General features: G+C 37.2%; 2 protein-coding genes across 2 annotated transcripts; one reads left to right on the forward strand and one right to left on the reverse strand.

The window, feature by feature from the left end:
* Positions 1-224: 224 nt before the first annotated feature.
* LOC116029720 lies at positions 225-1,321 on the forward strand. The gene is made up of 2 exons (XM_031271764.1): positions 225-381; positions 579-1,321. The coding sequence occupies exons 1-2, from the start codon at positions 225-227 to the stop codon at positions 1,319-1,321; spliced, it is 900 nt and encodes a 299-aa protein (XP_031127624.1).
* An 8,820-nt stretch (positions 1,322-10,141) lies between these two features.
* LOC116028568 (small nuclear ribonucleoprotein-associated protein B-like) lies at positions 10,142-12,925 on the reverse strand. Its single transcript, XM_031270316.1, has 2 exons — positions 12,021-12,925; positions 10,142-10,698 (listed from the first exon to the last, which is right to left on the reverse strand). Exon 1 carries the CDS (start codon positions 12,798-12,800, stop codon positions 12,033-12,035), a length of 768 nt encoding a protein of 255 aa, XP_031126176.1. The 5' UTR covers positions 12,801-12,925; the 3' UTR covers positions 10,142-10,698; positions 12,021-12,032.
* Positions 12,926-14,221: the final 1,296 nt, after the last annotated feature.

Here is a 14,221-nt window from a genome sequence, read left to right on the forward strand (position 1 = left end):
ACCCCCCCCCCCCGTAAGCTGGCACGTGAAGGTCTTGAAGGCCCAGCTTATCATGAAAACTGTCAAACAAAGGTTTGGGCAATGCCTTAGTAAAACCATCTGCTATCTACTTGTGTGATGGAATACTCAGCAGTTTAACCACCCCTTCATGTACCTTTTGTCTCACTACATAACAGTCTATCTCTATGTGTTTAGTACGTTCATGAAACACATAGTTTTCCCCTATGGCAACAGCAGATTTGTTATCACAGAATAGAGCAACCGGGTTGTTATTGTCTGCATTCAGATCTCTCAGCAAATATAAGAGCCATTGGATTTCACAAACTGTGGAAGCTAGAGCTCTGTACTCAGCTTCAGAGGAGGACCTTGACACAGTGGCTTGTTTCTTAGTCTTCCAAGATACAAGAGAATCCCCAAGATAAATGCAGTAGCCTGTTATGGACTTCCTTGTTTCAGTGCAGGTAGCCCAATCTGAATCAGAAAACCCTTGCAACTTAATGGGAGATTTAGAAGCATAAAATAAACCTTTGCCAGGAGAGCCTTTGAGGTATCTTAACACTCTGTGAGCTGCAATTAAGTGAACATCTCTGGGTTTATCCACAAACTGGCTCAGCTGTTGCACTGCATAAGAGATATCAGGCCTGGTATTGGGGATAGCGTAATGTACTTCGACAAAGCCTCAGACATCTGGAACGCTCTTCATAAGAGGTATTCTCAATCTGATCCTCACCGAATTTCTGAGATTCAAAATGAGATATTCAGGAACATTCAAGGTAGCTTGACAGTCAATGAATACTTTACCAAATGTAATGCCCTATGGCAGCAGATGAATGCTTTGAGACCTCTGCTCCAATGTGAGTGTGTTCCTAAATGTTCCTGCACTCTCATGCGTAGAATGCAGAAGGAGAGAGAGGAGGATCAAATAATTAGGTTTCTAGAGGGCCTAAATGAAAAATATAAAACCATTAAGTCTGGAGTGCTAGTAATGGACCCTATTCCAGATATGGAGAAGGTCCTAAATATGACATTGAAAGTTGAAAGGAAGATTAGAGGATCATTGAATCAAAAATGTGGTGACATAATTCAATCCAATGCTGTTCAAAATAACCAACAAACTGGGGAAGAACAATCTGTTGTGGCAGCTGCCACTTCTAACTACAAGAAGAAGTTCACCAACAGTGGAGGAAGGAATGTGCCAAAGTGCACTTTCTGTGGAATGCTTGGTCACACCATCGAGAAGTGCTACAAGAAGCATGGATACCCTCCCGGATGGGTGGCTGGCTATAAAACCAAGAACAAGCAGCCCCAGGACATACAGTAGGGATTGAATGCATCTGTGAGCCAAGCAAATTAAATGAGATAGGTTTGTCTGCTGAACAATTTCACAAACTAATGTCTCTTTTGCAGAACCAAAACAAGGGAAACCAGGCATCAAGCAGTGCTGTCATGACTGTTGCTAACTCAGGACTCAAACCAGACTTCAAAAATACCATGGAAAATCATAATGAAGGTATTTCTGATATCCATGTTAATGCTGTTCTAAATTCAAATTCTATGTGGATATTAGATTCAGGGGCAACAGATCACATTGCTTGTTCCCTAAACTATTTTGAGATGTATCATAAGACTCAAGGACTATCTGTTAGATTGCCAAATGGAGAAACAATTAATGTCACTCACATAGGAGAGGTCAGACTTGATAGAAATATGATGCTGCATAATGTTCTGTGTATTCCATCATTTCCCTTCAACATAATATCTGTCAGTAAATTGGTTAAGCAGTCAGGCTGTAAAATTGTCTTAGAGGCTGATTTATGTGCTATTCAGGGCCTCATGGGACAGTGGTTGGTTTTGCTAAAGAAAAGGATGGTCTATATTTGATAAGTGACCCTCCAAACAGAAAGGATGACTGAAGAATTGCACTAAAGCATTGAAGGGAAAAATGTCATTGAGTTGATAGAAGTTTGTTGTTGTGTTCTGTTACAGAAGAGAGAGCCACAGCTCCTTTATTATATATGTTGTACTAACCAACTAACCAACTAAAACTAACTAGCAAAGGAAATTACACAATAGTCCTTTTGAAAGCTAGCTGCTGGTTACTTCATCAGAATTGCCTCCCGAATCTGTCGGCGAACGCCATAGAGAGGCGGTCACCGTAGGCGCACGACTGGTGACGGTGGAGGAAAAGATTAAAGCTACGAAAATGGGGAGTGGCGAGGCCAGAGGGAGGCTCTCGTTTCATAGGTTGTTGTTTCTTCGGACAATATCCACCGGGTTCTTAAGTCTAATTATCTCCCGGAAACCAGCATAGTGTGTTGTGTGACACTTGCAAAGTTACAGAGAGACCAAGTATGCAAAAGTAAATACAATGTGTTCACTCAGCTACATCAGTTTAAGGGTCTGTAAGACCATACCAGAAAATCACAATGCTACAAAAACCTCTTATTGGTAATCCTCTTTTCTACACATTCATTTATTCATGCAACTAATGAGTGTCACAATCATAATGGTTGGTGGTGGTTAGTTTTCTTTTGGGATATGATCAAAAATCCCAAAGGCACTTGAGATGTTCCTAAAAACATAGACTTGTTCGGCATATTTCTCGGTGAAAACCACTTCTGAGAGAGATAGAGAGGAAGAAAGTTGCCAAAAATGGCTAACAGCGATTGCATGCCTTAATTTGTCAAGGCTGCAATTGACATCCCCTTCAACCAGCGCAACACTGACCCGAACCAAACGTCTTCAAAAGATGGCATATATCCTGGTAAAAATACCAGAATCTCAATCCCTGCAACCATAAAATTGGTGCTGGTGACGATGGCATGGATTCCCAACATGTAAGTTTTCTGATCTTCGCGGAAGGATCGTCGCGGATGTGTTTGACTACTGCGACGGCATCGCAGATCCCAACCGCACAGATGATCCTGGTCTGGGTCTGCGGCATGAGTGCAAAAGGCTTCAGATTTGGCCGCGGGTTCTTCGACCGGTCGTCCACTTAGGCCTTGCACGTGACCAAATTAAAGAACGCCCATAGATGATGAGTCGAGATCATCTCACTGTACCGTAAAGCCTGTGACTTTGAGGCAAAATACATAGCGATGTTGGTCTTGCGTCCGCAGGCGGTTAGATCATCCACCGAAAACATCAACGACTGAGGAGCTTCCTCGTATCAACGCGAGCCGCAGCCGAGACCAGGTGATTAGCCTGGCACAGCGGCTACATAGGCGCGCACCTCATGCTATGGACTAAGGTGATTTCAGCCATGCATTGATTTTCGCCCTACGAGTGATGTTATCCACCTCTTGAACCAAAGGTTTATGGGTTTTCTTGTAATTACGCACCTTAGTCCATAGCATGCAGGCTCCGCATGCAACTTTATGCGTCACTGAACAATGTTGGGCTCAGATCGAACCGCCGTGTGTGTGGGTAATAAATTCTTTTGTATTCTTCAAACCTATAAGCCCTGCTAATGGTGCCCTCAGGACTCAGGAGAACCATGACAGGTGGCATGAACCTCTACTGACATGGCGACATATGTGGATAAAGCTAAGCTGAAACTACTTTTGAAAAGAATCTAAAGAAATCTGCTTAGGCAGTAAAGGAAAACAGCATGGTTGTATTGTTATTTTCCATTATTAATATTAATATTAATATTAATATTAATATTATATAATAATAATAATAATAATTATTATTATTATTATTATTATTGGTTGTTCTCCCTAGTGGCGTTGTGAGGTCCGACCTCACCACCTGACGCTAGGCGAAGTAGTCAATCTATGGTCACGGTCGTGCGCGCCGACCCTGACCATGGTATTCTCTAGTGGCGGTGCGGGGCCCGCGCCTGCTCACTACTTTACGAAGAGCTCATTTTTTACTTATTACATATACGTTGGTCCGACCAAGAATTTGTTTTTATTATACTGAAGTATTTTTCAATTACAAAATTAGTCTGAGTTCGACAAATTTTACCCTTCCGAGAGGGGAGAAGCGTTGGGCTAGGCCGACCTCTCAATCAAAGATTTAGCCAACCTCATTTAAATGGCTAGTACTCTAGGGGCAGCACGAGGTCCGACCTTGCTTATCGCCGAACGGACGAGTCTTTAAGTCCAAAGGCCAAATTGCATTGACTTAAAACGACAAAAACACCCTAGGGGCGATACGAGGTCTGACCTCGACTATTGCCGAACGGAAGAGTCCCTAGACGCAAGGCCAAATGGCCTTGACTTAGGACGACTAAAAGCCCTAGGGGCGGTATTAGGTCCGACCTTGCCTATCGTCGAACGGAAGAGTCTCTAGGTGTAAGACCAAATGGTCTTGACTTAGAACGACTGACACCTTAAGGAGGGTACAAGGTTGGACCTTGCCTACCATCGAACGGGTGTGCTAAGGGCTGAGGGTTGAGGTACCTTGGTCTAACGCCAACGCGAAAAAGCAAACGATAAGAAAAAAGCCAAAGAAAGAAAATACAAATACAAAACAAAAAAAAAGATATATACAACATTATGCGAGCAAAAATATAAGCAACCCCCCGTTGCCTAGACGGAGAAGACTTGGATCACAAGGCTAGTGGTGCAGGCTTAAAACATGTTTGAGGAAACAAAGTACTTCCATTTAGGTTGACCGAAAGCATTCATCCAAGCAGTGAGCCCGGAGTGGATTCGATTAGGCCAGACGTTTACTCTCTTTCACTGACGACTTCTCGCAGCTCAGAGAGTGGGGGACTGATGATGGAGATATTAGAAGCGGCCCAATATAATAGAGACCCGGGGCTCGGAAGTGCATAACTCAAGCAACCCAAGAAGAGTCTCGAACCCAAAGCCCGTCTCTCGGTCCAGAATGATGGGCCTTGACTTAGTCTTATGGCCCACCGTATGGGCATTGACTTCGTCTCGTGACCCACCATGAGTTTAGCTTGAGAGGTTGAGATTTTATCTGTATAAAATAGCCTGGTACAATTATTACAGGATCATGTCTTATTCCAGATGTCACTTACCATACTCAATCATTTACACATTCTTATTCCTTTCTTAGAATACATTCTTTGTAATCTTCTTTCATCAATCAAGGAAATATTAATTCAATTATATTATCCTTACTATTTACATTCGTTATACTTTATGCGAGTTTATTGATCCGTATAATTGCATACCCGGGTTAATTTTCTCCATCATTTATATTTTTTATTTTTTTGTTGGTTTGTTTTTGTTTTTCTTTGAATAGTAAAAACAATAACTTAAATGCTAAGTCATTTCTCCACCATTTCATCAAAGTCCGAGTAACTGATTCAATGCTAGATCATCACGTATATACAAAAATAAATCACATAAAAATGACTTAAAAACAAAAAAAGGACATATCTTTAAGCATATGCATACATGTTCCTGCACACGGAAGACGTGCTAATAAACATATGCATACATGTTGAAAACTTAGAAATTATGAAGAAAACCGAGAGAGAATACAGACCAATGGAAATGTTAATGGCAACGATGATCAAGACCGGGAATGACGACAACCACCATTCTTGGAAAAACCTTAGAGAGAGGATCCAATTCTTGAATCTCTTGAGTAGTGCACAGGGGGAAGGCAAACCCAAGGTTGATCCTATCATTTTATAGGCATGGCGTAGGGATCTTTTTTTTTTTTTTATTTGCAGGCAATTAGTAATTCTCATTCCCTTTTTCAATTTTCATTTTCTAGTACTAATGATTAATTTCTGTTTTCTTTTTCATTTTCAATCAATTAGGGATCTTTTTTATTTATAGTCAATTTTTGTTTCCTTTTTTCATTTTCTATCAATTAGGTGCCAATTAAGGCACAAATATACATAGGAGTTATATCATTATTATTATTATTATTATTATTATTATTATTATTATTATTATTATCATTATTTTAATTATTATTATTATTGTATATAATATGATTGACATTCATAATATATTAGCATATATATAATATAATATGATTGAAAATATTTGTTACGATTTAATGAACAAATTAATTTATAATTAATAGATATTATTTTGTAATTTTCAATTCCAATAATATGTTATATTCTTGATTTAATTTTCAATTCCAATAATATATCATATTCCTGATTTAATTTTCTACTAATAAATGATGACATTCTGGACGTGATCTTCGTGTATATATATATATATATATATATATATATATATATATATATATATATATATATATATATATATATATATATTTTAAGAAAATTTTCGTGTATATATAAATATTACCAATTTTATTGCACGTACATTACCGTGTATAAGTGACATTAATATGCTAGTATTTGTTACGATTTAATGAAAAAATTAATTTAATAAAATAATATTATGTAAGCAAACAATTCGTGTTAGTAGGTTATTACCATTTGAGAATTGGTTGGAAATGATTTGAAAATAAAATATAATAAATATTTGATTTAATTTTACATAGGGCTTGCCAATTACAATTATTAGATATTATTAGCATATATAATATAATAAATATGATTAACATTCATAATTTTTGTATCTCGGCCAGAATATGAGTACATTTAGATAAATGTTAAAAAAAAAAAGGCTAAAGTGTAATCGGGCACCATGAACCATAAGTTATTCTTCATACGGCACCCTGTTCTTTCATAAGGGACAATTCAGTGCACAAACCATTAATTTTTTTCGCCTAAACTTTTCATATGTTACTTACGGGTAACTGGTAATAATATGCTTACATGTAATTATTTATTTATTTATTTTTTTTTTTGTAAATAGTTGCTCGTATTTGTTGCCTTGCTGGATGAGGGGGAGATACCAACTTCCATTGTCGCAGCCTGCCGGTTACCGTCACTGGAAAAGAGTTGTTCGTCCACCGGAGTTCACCACCTATTCGCCGCCGGTAACCGCCGTTTCCTCAACTCGTCCGCTGCTTTGATGTGTCCGAAAAGTTGGTGGCCTGCTGATTGTGAGAGACAGAGAGATGGGAGATGAGGGGAAACCACGTCTGTTTCTTCCATCTACAGTTCTACACCATCAAGATTTCTCCATTTTTCTTCGTATCACATTTCAATCTTCTCTTTTTTTTTTTTTTGGGTTGCTTTTTAATGCAAACAGATTCCATTGGAAACTCCGGGGCCATCTTTTTAATGCAAACAGATTCCATTGGAAACTCCGGGGCCATTAAAACGGATTAAACAGATTCCATTGGAAACTCCGGGGCCATTAAAACGGATTCCGACCAACACATTCCTCCTTTTCTCTTCTGCGCCTGAATCATCATCCTTACCCCCATCTCAACTCTACTCATTCGAGACTCTTCAATTCTTCCAGAAACAGATACTGAGCTATGGAAGCATGTGTTCAACATCGTCGGAGCCTCCTGTTTAAAGGACAACATATGGCGCAGTGCTCCGCCGTACACTGACNATAATCAACCAAAAACCAATACAATAATTAATGTGACTGCCCACGCATGCATTAACATTAACAATTCATCCAAATACAAAAATCCAAATCTTTAATTTGATTGCTCATAAGGAATCAATCAATTAAGAAAAAAGAACCAAAAGAAAAAGAAGAAGATTGACTCGTCGCTTCACTGGTACGCCGGAGAAGTAGAGTCGCCAAGTTCACCGCCTACTTCCAGAACTTGCTGTCAACGCCGGCGAGAAAAGTGGTGCGGTGCTTGGTGGAGGCTGCTTCTGTTCTTGGTGCGGTGCTGCCATCGACAAGAGTGGAAGGGAGAGATAGGAAGAGAGAGAAAGAGATGAAACTTGTAATTTTGGGAATTGACTTAAAAAATGTCCACATCAACACATTACCTATGCCATGTCAACACATAACCGAATAACCTGCAAAAACTTCTAAGCTCAACACATTACCTATGCCATGTCAACACATAACCGGATAACCTGCAAAAACTTCTAAGCGAAAAAGTTTTAGTAGTTCGTGCATTGAATAGTCACTTATAAAGAACAGAGTGCCACTTGAAGAATCAGTTGTGGTTCATGGTGTGGGATGACACTTTAGCCTAAAAAAAAATTGTAACAATCAAAACAACATTCTTATCTCATTAATATTATTCTATCATAATAATTACCATAATTACTAATAACCTATTATAACCAATTATAATTAATATTATTCTATCATTAATATTATTCTATAATAATAATTAATATTATTAATATTTAATATTATTATTATTATTATTATTATTACCATATTACTAAAATACCCCTACATTTAGGCGGGAAAATTCTAGAGGAGGATAATGCTTTTATATATAGTATAGATAGATAGATTACCATATTACTAAAATACCCCTACATTTGGGCGGGAAAAGTCTAGAGGAAGATAATGCTTTTATATATAGTATAGATATAGATTGATGGCCTCCTTCGTTTTAATAATATATAAATTCCAAAGATGTAAAACGCTTGTGTCATTAATAAAAATATGTTATATAACCAACATGGTTAGTGTAGTGGTTCAGCACCTCGTCCCTTAAGCATGAAGTTGAGCAAACCATTTAGCTAGTCCCTTACCACTTAGTGTGTTGACCGTTGGGACTAGCTAGTCGGCAACTCTAAATTGTTTAAACTCTAAATATTTTTTAGGTTAATATTTAATATTTTAGTATTAACTATTAAAGTATTAAATAGTTTATAATTATCAAGTCTTAAAAATTAATATATATATATATATATATATATATATATATATATATATATATATATATACACACACACAAATTTTAAAAAAAATAAAAAATACACGGCGATTAATCCCCGCCTAGGCACTCCCCGAGCGCCTAGCAATTTTTTCAATAAATACAAAATATTAAAATTTAGAATTTAAATTAAAATCACGTGTAGTATTATTCTTTTACAAAATAATTTGTTAGAAATAAATCTATGTTAGTGCAATTCATGTCTACACCTAACCCAAGCATTGATTGATGTAGCCATTAATATTCAGGTACAATTTTTGTGTTGAATTATTGTGATAGTGTCGACAAAGTTGTCTTTCTCGTTGTTTCCTCTGATTAAGATCTCTATTCTCGTTTTTAGAAAATATAAAAAATAAAATCCAACTAATATTTTAATGAGAAATTCCAATAGTTATTGCATAGACCATAATCCACACAACTTTGTGGTGTCGTGTGGACCACGACCCAAAAACGAACGTCAGTTTGTGTAATTTTTTTAACGCAACCAACTATAACATACTACCTCCATCATTTTGGTTGTTTGATTCGTTTAACGAAATTTAACTGAAGTTATTTTTAATTCAAATTTTCATAATATTAAATTTAGCATTAATATATAAAATTTATATATTTATAAACTACATTAAAAGTACTATTAAATACAAAAAATTAAGTTTAAAAAAAATTACTAAAAAAATAAACAATGAAAAAAGAGTTGGTTTAACAAATGAATAGTAAATAGGACAAGTAAAATGAGATAGAGGGATTACATTTTTATAACTCACAATCTCACATAATGTACATTATTCTAAAATATAATATACATTATTCTAAAGCATAATGTACATTATTCTAACTCATAAAGTACATTATCTTACCCCAAAAGTTTCAGCATTCTAAAACATAATGTACATTATTGTAACACATAATATACATTATTCTAACACATAAAATACATTATTCTAACTCATAAAATTAAACAACATCCTTTTGAATCACAGTCCACACAATAATATCTGCTAGAATTAAGTTGGAACAAAATCTTGACCATTTCAACCATTTTTTGAACTGGAACCAACAATTCTAATCCAATGAAAATACACCTACTATTAATACTCAAATAATATACCTTCAGTTAAAAGATTATATATTTATAAATAAACAAAACATACATGTTAACTGTAAGTATATAGTATGCTATGGTAGCATGTAAATAATTTGTTAAATTATCTACAGGAACATAATGTCAACAATATAACAATTGATAGCTATCCAGAAGTTGGAATTATAGAAAATAAATAAAGGCTAAATGGCAACTCAAAGCTGTACTATCTCAGGAGCTGGGTGCAGGGGCAAGTAGCTCAAAACTTCCAACCTTTAATTAACTATAAAAAATATATATAGATTTTCAAGGGGAAGAAGGCTCAAAAAGTTCACAAAACACAGCATATGGTGCCTTGCTATAATATAGATTTCCAATATACATTACAATTTACAAAGTACTGAGTAAATGTTAATGATAAACTTGAGAACAAACTAATTATATTCTAAACTTTTTTTTGAATACTACCTACTCTATTACAATAGAGTATCTGTTCATAACTACTTTCTCAACAAATTGAAACACAAAGAGTCAATATCGCCACGCACAACCTCCCATATGAGGGAAAAACTTGGTGCCACTAGACCACAACGTCCTTGGCAATTATATTCTAAACTTAATCCCTCATATAGTCATATCAAACAAGAAAAACCTCATCCCTACATGGATTTCAACTAAAAACATCCCCAAATTGTATTAGTTAATTTATGTACCAAAAAGGGGGCAGCAGGAAAAAGGAAATCAACATGAGAAGATAAATTATGTCACTACTTGCTACCAGTTTCTTAATCCTCTCACCCCTTTTTACCTTAATTTTGAGTACAAACTGCAATAGCTCCCTAATTCAGGGTGACAAAAACACTTGCTACACAAGTTCTGTAGTGCACCTGCACCCGCCAAAAGAAAAAAAATTTATAACAGACATTACAAATACATTAGGAGATCATACATGACAAAGGTTATCACAAAAAATCTCATAGTCCAGACCTAGTATGAATGTCAGCAAGTTCTGAATAATCTAACACTGGATTATATTCCTATACAAGTCTTTAAACCTAAGATTTAGCATCATTTTATTCCTCTGTAAATTAAAATTTCTCCTCTTTTTTAGCAAAACAACAGAGTTACCTCAACAATTATCGGGCACCAGAATATTAATGTAGAATGACTATCTTCACCATGTTCTATCATCATGCACATAATAAATTGATCAAAAGCCTCATTTAATTATCAAGAAGAACATCTGTCGTCTAAATATAACACTAGTTTCGAGCAACACTGATTAAACAATCCTACTCTAAATATAGGTTTGCATGCTAATCCACCTCCATTACCTTTTCAGGCATTCTAATGGAGTATTCCTCCATAGTGGCAAAAATCTCAATTCACAAATTTAAGTCAAGTTTCTAATTAAGAAAGGTAAGATGTACTCTATTTTATACATGAAAAACATGAAAACATAAATAATCATGATATCCCTTTCTTACAAAATATAATAATAGAGATAGTTAGAGGACCAAGCATGCAAAAGGTCAGTAGATTGAAGTTTCATTGCAAAGTAAGATCATGTCATAAAACATATACAGCATTCCAAGTGATGTGAAAGCTGATTAACCATCAATTTTGGCAACTAATCACATTCGTTAACCATGTACTTGGGCATCATTTCTTGTTCTTCATGTTTGTTCCATACATCATATGAGACCTCACACTTAAATCTATTACTCCTTTTTTAGCACAAAGATAATACAAATAGAAGCACTTCAGAGTTGTGATTCTATTTAAGACTACTAATATTCAATGTTGCAGAAAGCATTAGGCACTAAGCGGCGCTAGTCGGGCACTATATATATATATATATATATATATAATAAGACAGAGAAAGTTAGACGGTTATAATCCCTAAACTAGTCAAATATATACTTGCCAAGTCCGCTGAATTGGACTCATACTTCCGAGCTAGACGCTTAGTTGGCCAGCCAACTAAAAGCTGACTAGGGCTGAAATCCCTCCGGCCTAGGGAGGCTAGGGCATTTTTAAAGCACTGCTGACATTTTTGGGCATATTTCAAAAACCACAACTCTGTATAAAATCCATTAGTCATTTTGCTGAACTCAAAAGGTTTAATTATCACCAATAAAACAAACACAACAGAAACAGCAACACGAGAATTGGAAGCAATAAAGATAGAAGATTCGGTTGTACATACTGAATCCCACAACTACTGATTCTGTGGGGGCGGCATTCCAGGACGGGGAGGTCCAAAGACATGAACTTGACCACCAGGAGGTGGAGGCGGCATCCCAGGGCGAGGAGGCTGTCCAGGCATATTGGGCCTAGGCGGAGCTCCGGGAGGTGGTGGACCCCTCATCATAGGAGGAGGCGGCACCATAGGCCGTTGCCCAAACTGCGGCGGGAATTGCCCTGGCGGAAGAGGTCGGAACTGCTGCGGCGCTCCCATTGGAGGCACGCCTGATCTAGCCATCAAGGGCTGCGGTGGAGGAGCCATTCCCGGAGGCGGTTGCTGAGGGTAGTTGATCGGAGGACGAGAGATCTGAGGTTGCATCATTCCCGGAGCGGGCCCACCAACACCACGAACCGGACCAGCAAGTCCGGGCTGGGCCTGAACCAACGGCCCAGTAGGAACCCCTCTCCCAGCGCCACGACCAATACCGGGCCCGGGAACGCCATTTGCAGCTCCAGTTGCCTTGACGCGGGATTCATCGGGAGGAGGCGGACCCTCAACAGTCATGGAGATAACTTCTTCGCCACGGAGGAGGAGAAGGCCGAGAGTGCGGCGATCCTCGCGCTCTTCTTTCGAGCCCTTAGTCGGTGGAAGCTTCCGGAACTCCTCGCAATCTCCGAGAACGAGATTCATGTGGCGATCGAAAGCCATGAATTTTCCGACCAACTGACGGCCGTCCTGGACCGTGACACGTATCCGATAATTGATGTATTGAAGCATCTTGGAAGTTTTCGACATCGACATCTTGGCTGGATCCGAAAGAGAAAACCGGCCAAGGTTCCGCCTGGAAAGTGGGGCTTTAAGAGACGGCCGAAGGGGTTTAGGTATTAGGGTTTCTTTATGGCATTACGGTGGAAGATTATTAGGCGCGCGCAGAGCTATCTAATGTATAAAAGTGGAATTTTTTGAAAATGTGTAATATGAATTAACTAACGTACCCAATGCCCAAGTGGCCAATCGTTATACCCTACACCACGGTGCACATAGCAATGTGCACCGTGGGACTAAACGGCACCGTTCCACTAAGTGATGGGACGGACGCCGTTTAGTCCATCCAATCACCGTTATTTTTTTTTTTAATTAAAGTATATAAGTGACGGAGAGTCTTCTTTAACAAGACTCCCGACTCTCTCGCTCCACTCACTGCACTCCCACTGCACTTCGACCAAGCAAGCAACACTCTCAAGCAAAGCAAAACACAAACGATTCACACCAGAACTCAAGAACATCAGGACAAATACGCATTGATCAACAACAAATACACATCTTCATCGACTATCAAGAACACACGGAACTAAAAGGTAAATATTTAACAAACATTGTTGATCAACGACATTGTGCAAAAAAAACATAATGTTTGTATATATATCACATGCATTTGCATTCGCATTCTAGCATGAACATTTACTGATTCTCAATATTATATCATTTTATCATACACATTGTTGATTTTCAGTATTAAACCTCATCAAACATCTGTGTTAGGTTATTGATACTAGGGCTTAGATTCTGTGTATTATTGTTAAAGACTCTCTATATTATATCATGTCATTGTCTGCATTTTAGGATGTTACCATTCCCACATTGTTGATTCCAAGTTTCCAACATTCTTGGTGATTGATAATAATGAGAAGTATATTCTGTGTATTATTGTTATTGAGTTTGTGTATTCGCGTTAATCTGTTTGTGTATTCTTCTTACTGACTCTGTGTGTTCTAGCATTTTATCCACATTGTTGAATTTGGGTTATTGAAACTAGGGTTTATATTCTGTGTATTATTGTTAACAACTTTGTGTATTTTAGCATATCATTCTGTGTATACAAGAATGTTACCATCCCACATTGTTGATTCCAAGTTTCTAACATTCTTGGTGATTGATAATAATAAGAAGTATATTTTGTGTATTGTTGTTAATGCGTTTGTGTATTTGTGTTAATGTGTTTGTGTATTCTTCTTACTGACTCTGTTTATTCTAGCATTTTATCCACATTGTTGTGTTGAGGTTATTGATACTAGGGCATAGATTCTGTGTATTAGTGTTAAAGACTTTGTGTATTGTAGCATGCCATTCTGTGTATTCTAGCATGTTAATTCTGTCTTTTCTATTATGTGACAGCAATGTCAAGTTCTGATAAAAGTGATCAAGTCCTGACAACTGCCTTA

Source organism: Ipomoea triloba, chromosome 9 (genome assembly GCF_003576645.1).
Source record: "Ipomoea triloba cultivar NCNSP0323 chromosome 9, ASM357664v1".
NCBI classification, from domain to species: domain Eukaryota; kingdom Viridiplantae; phylum Streptophyta; class Magnoliopsida; order Solanales; family Convolvulaceae; genus Ipomoea; species Ipomoea triloba.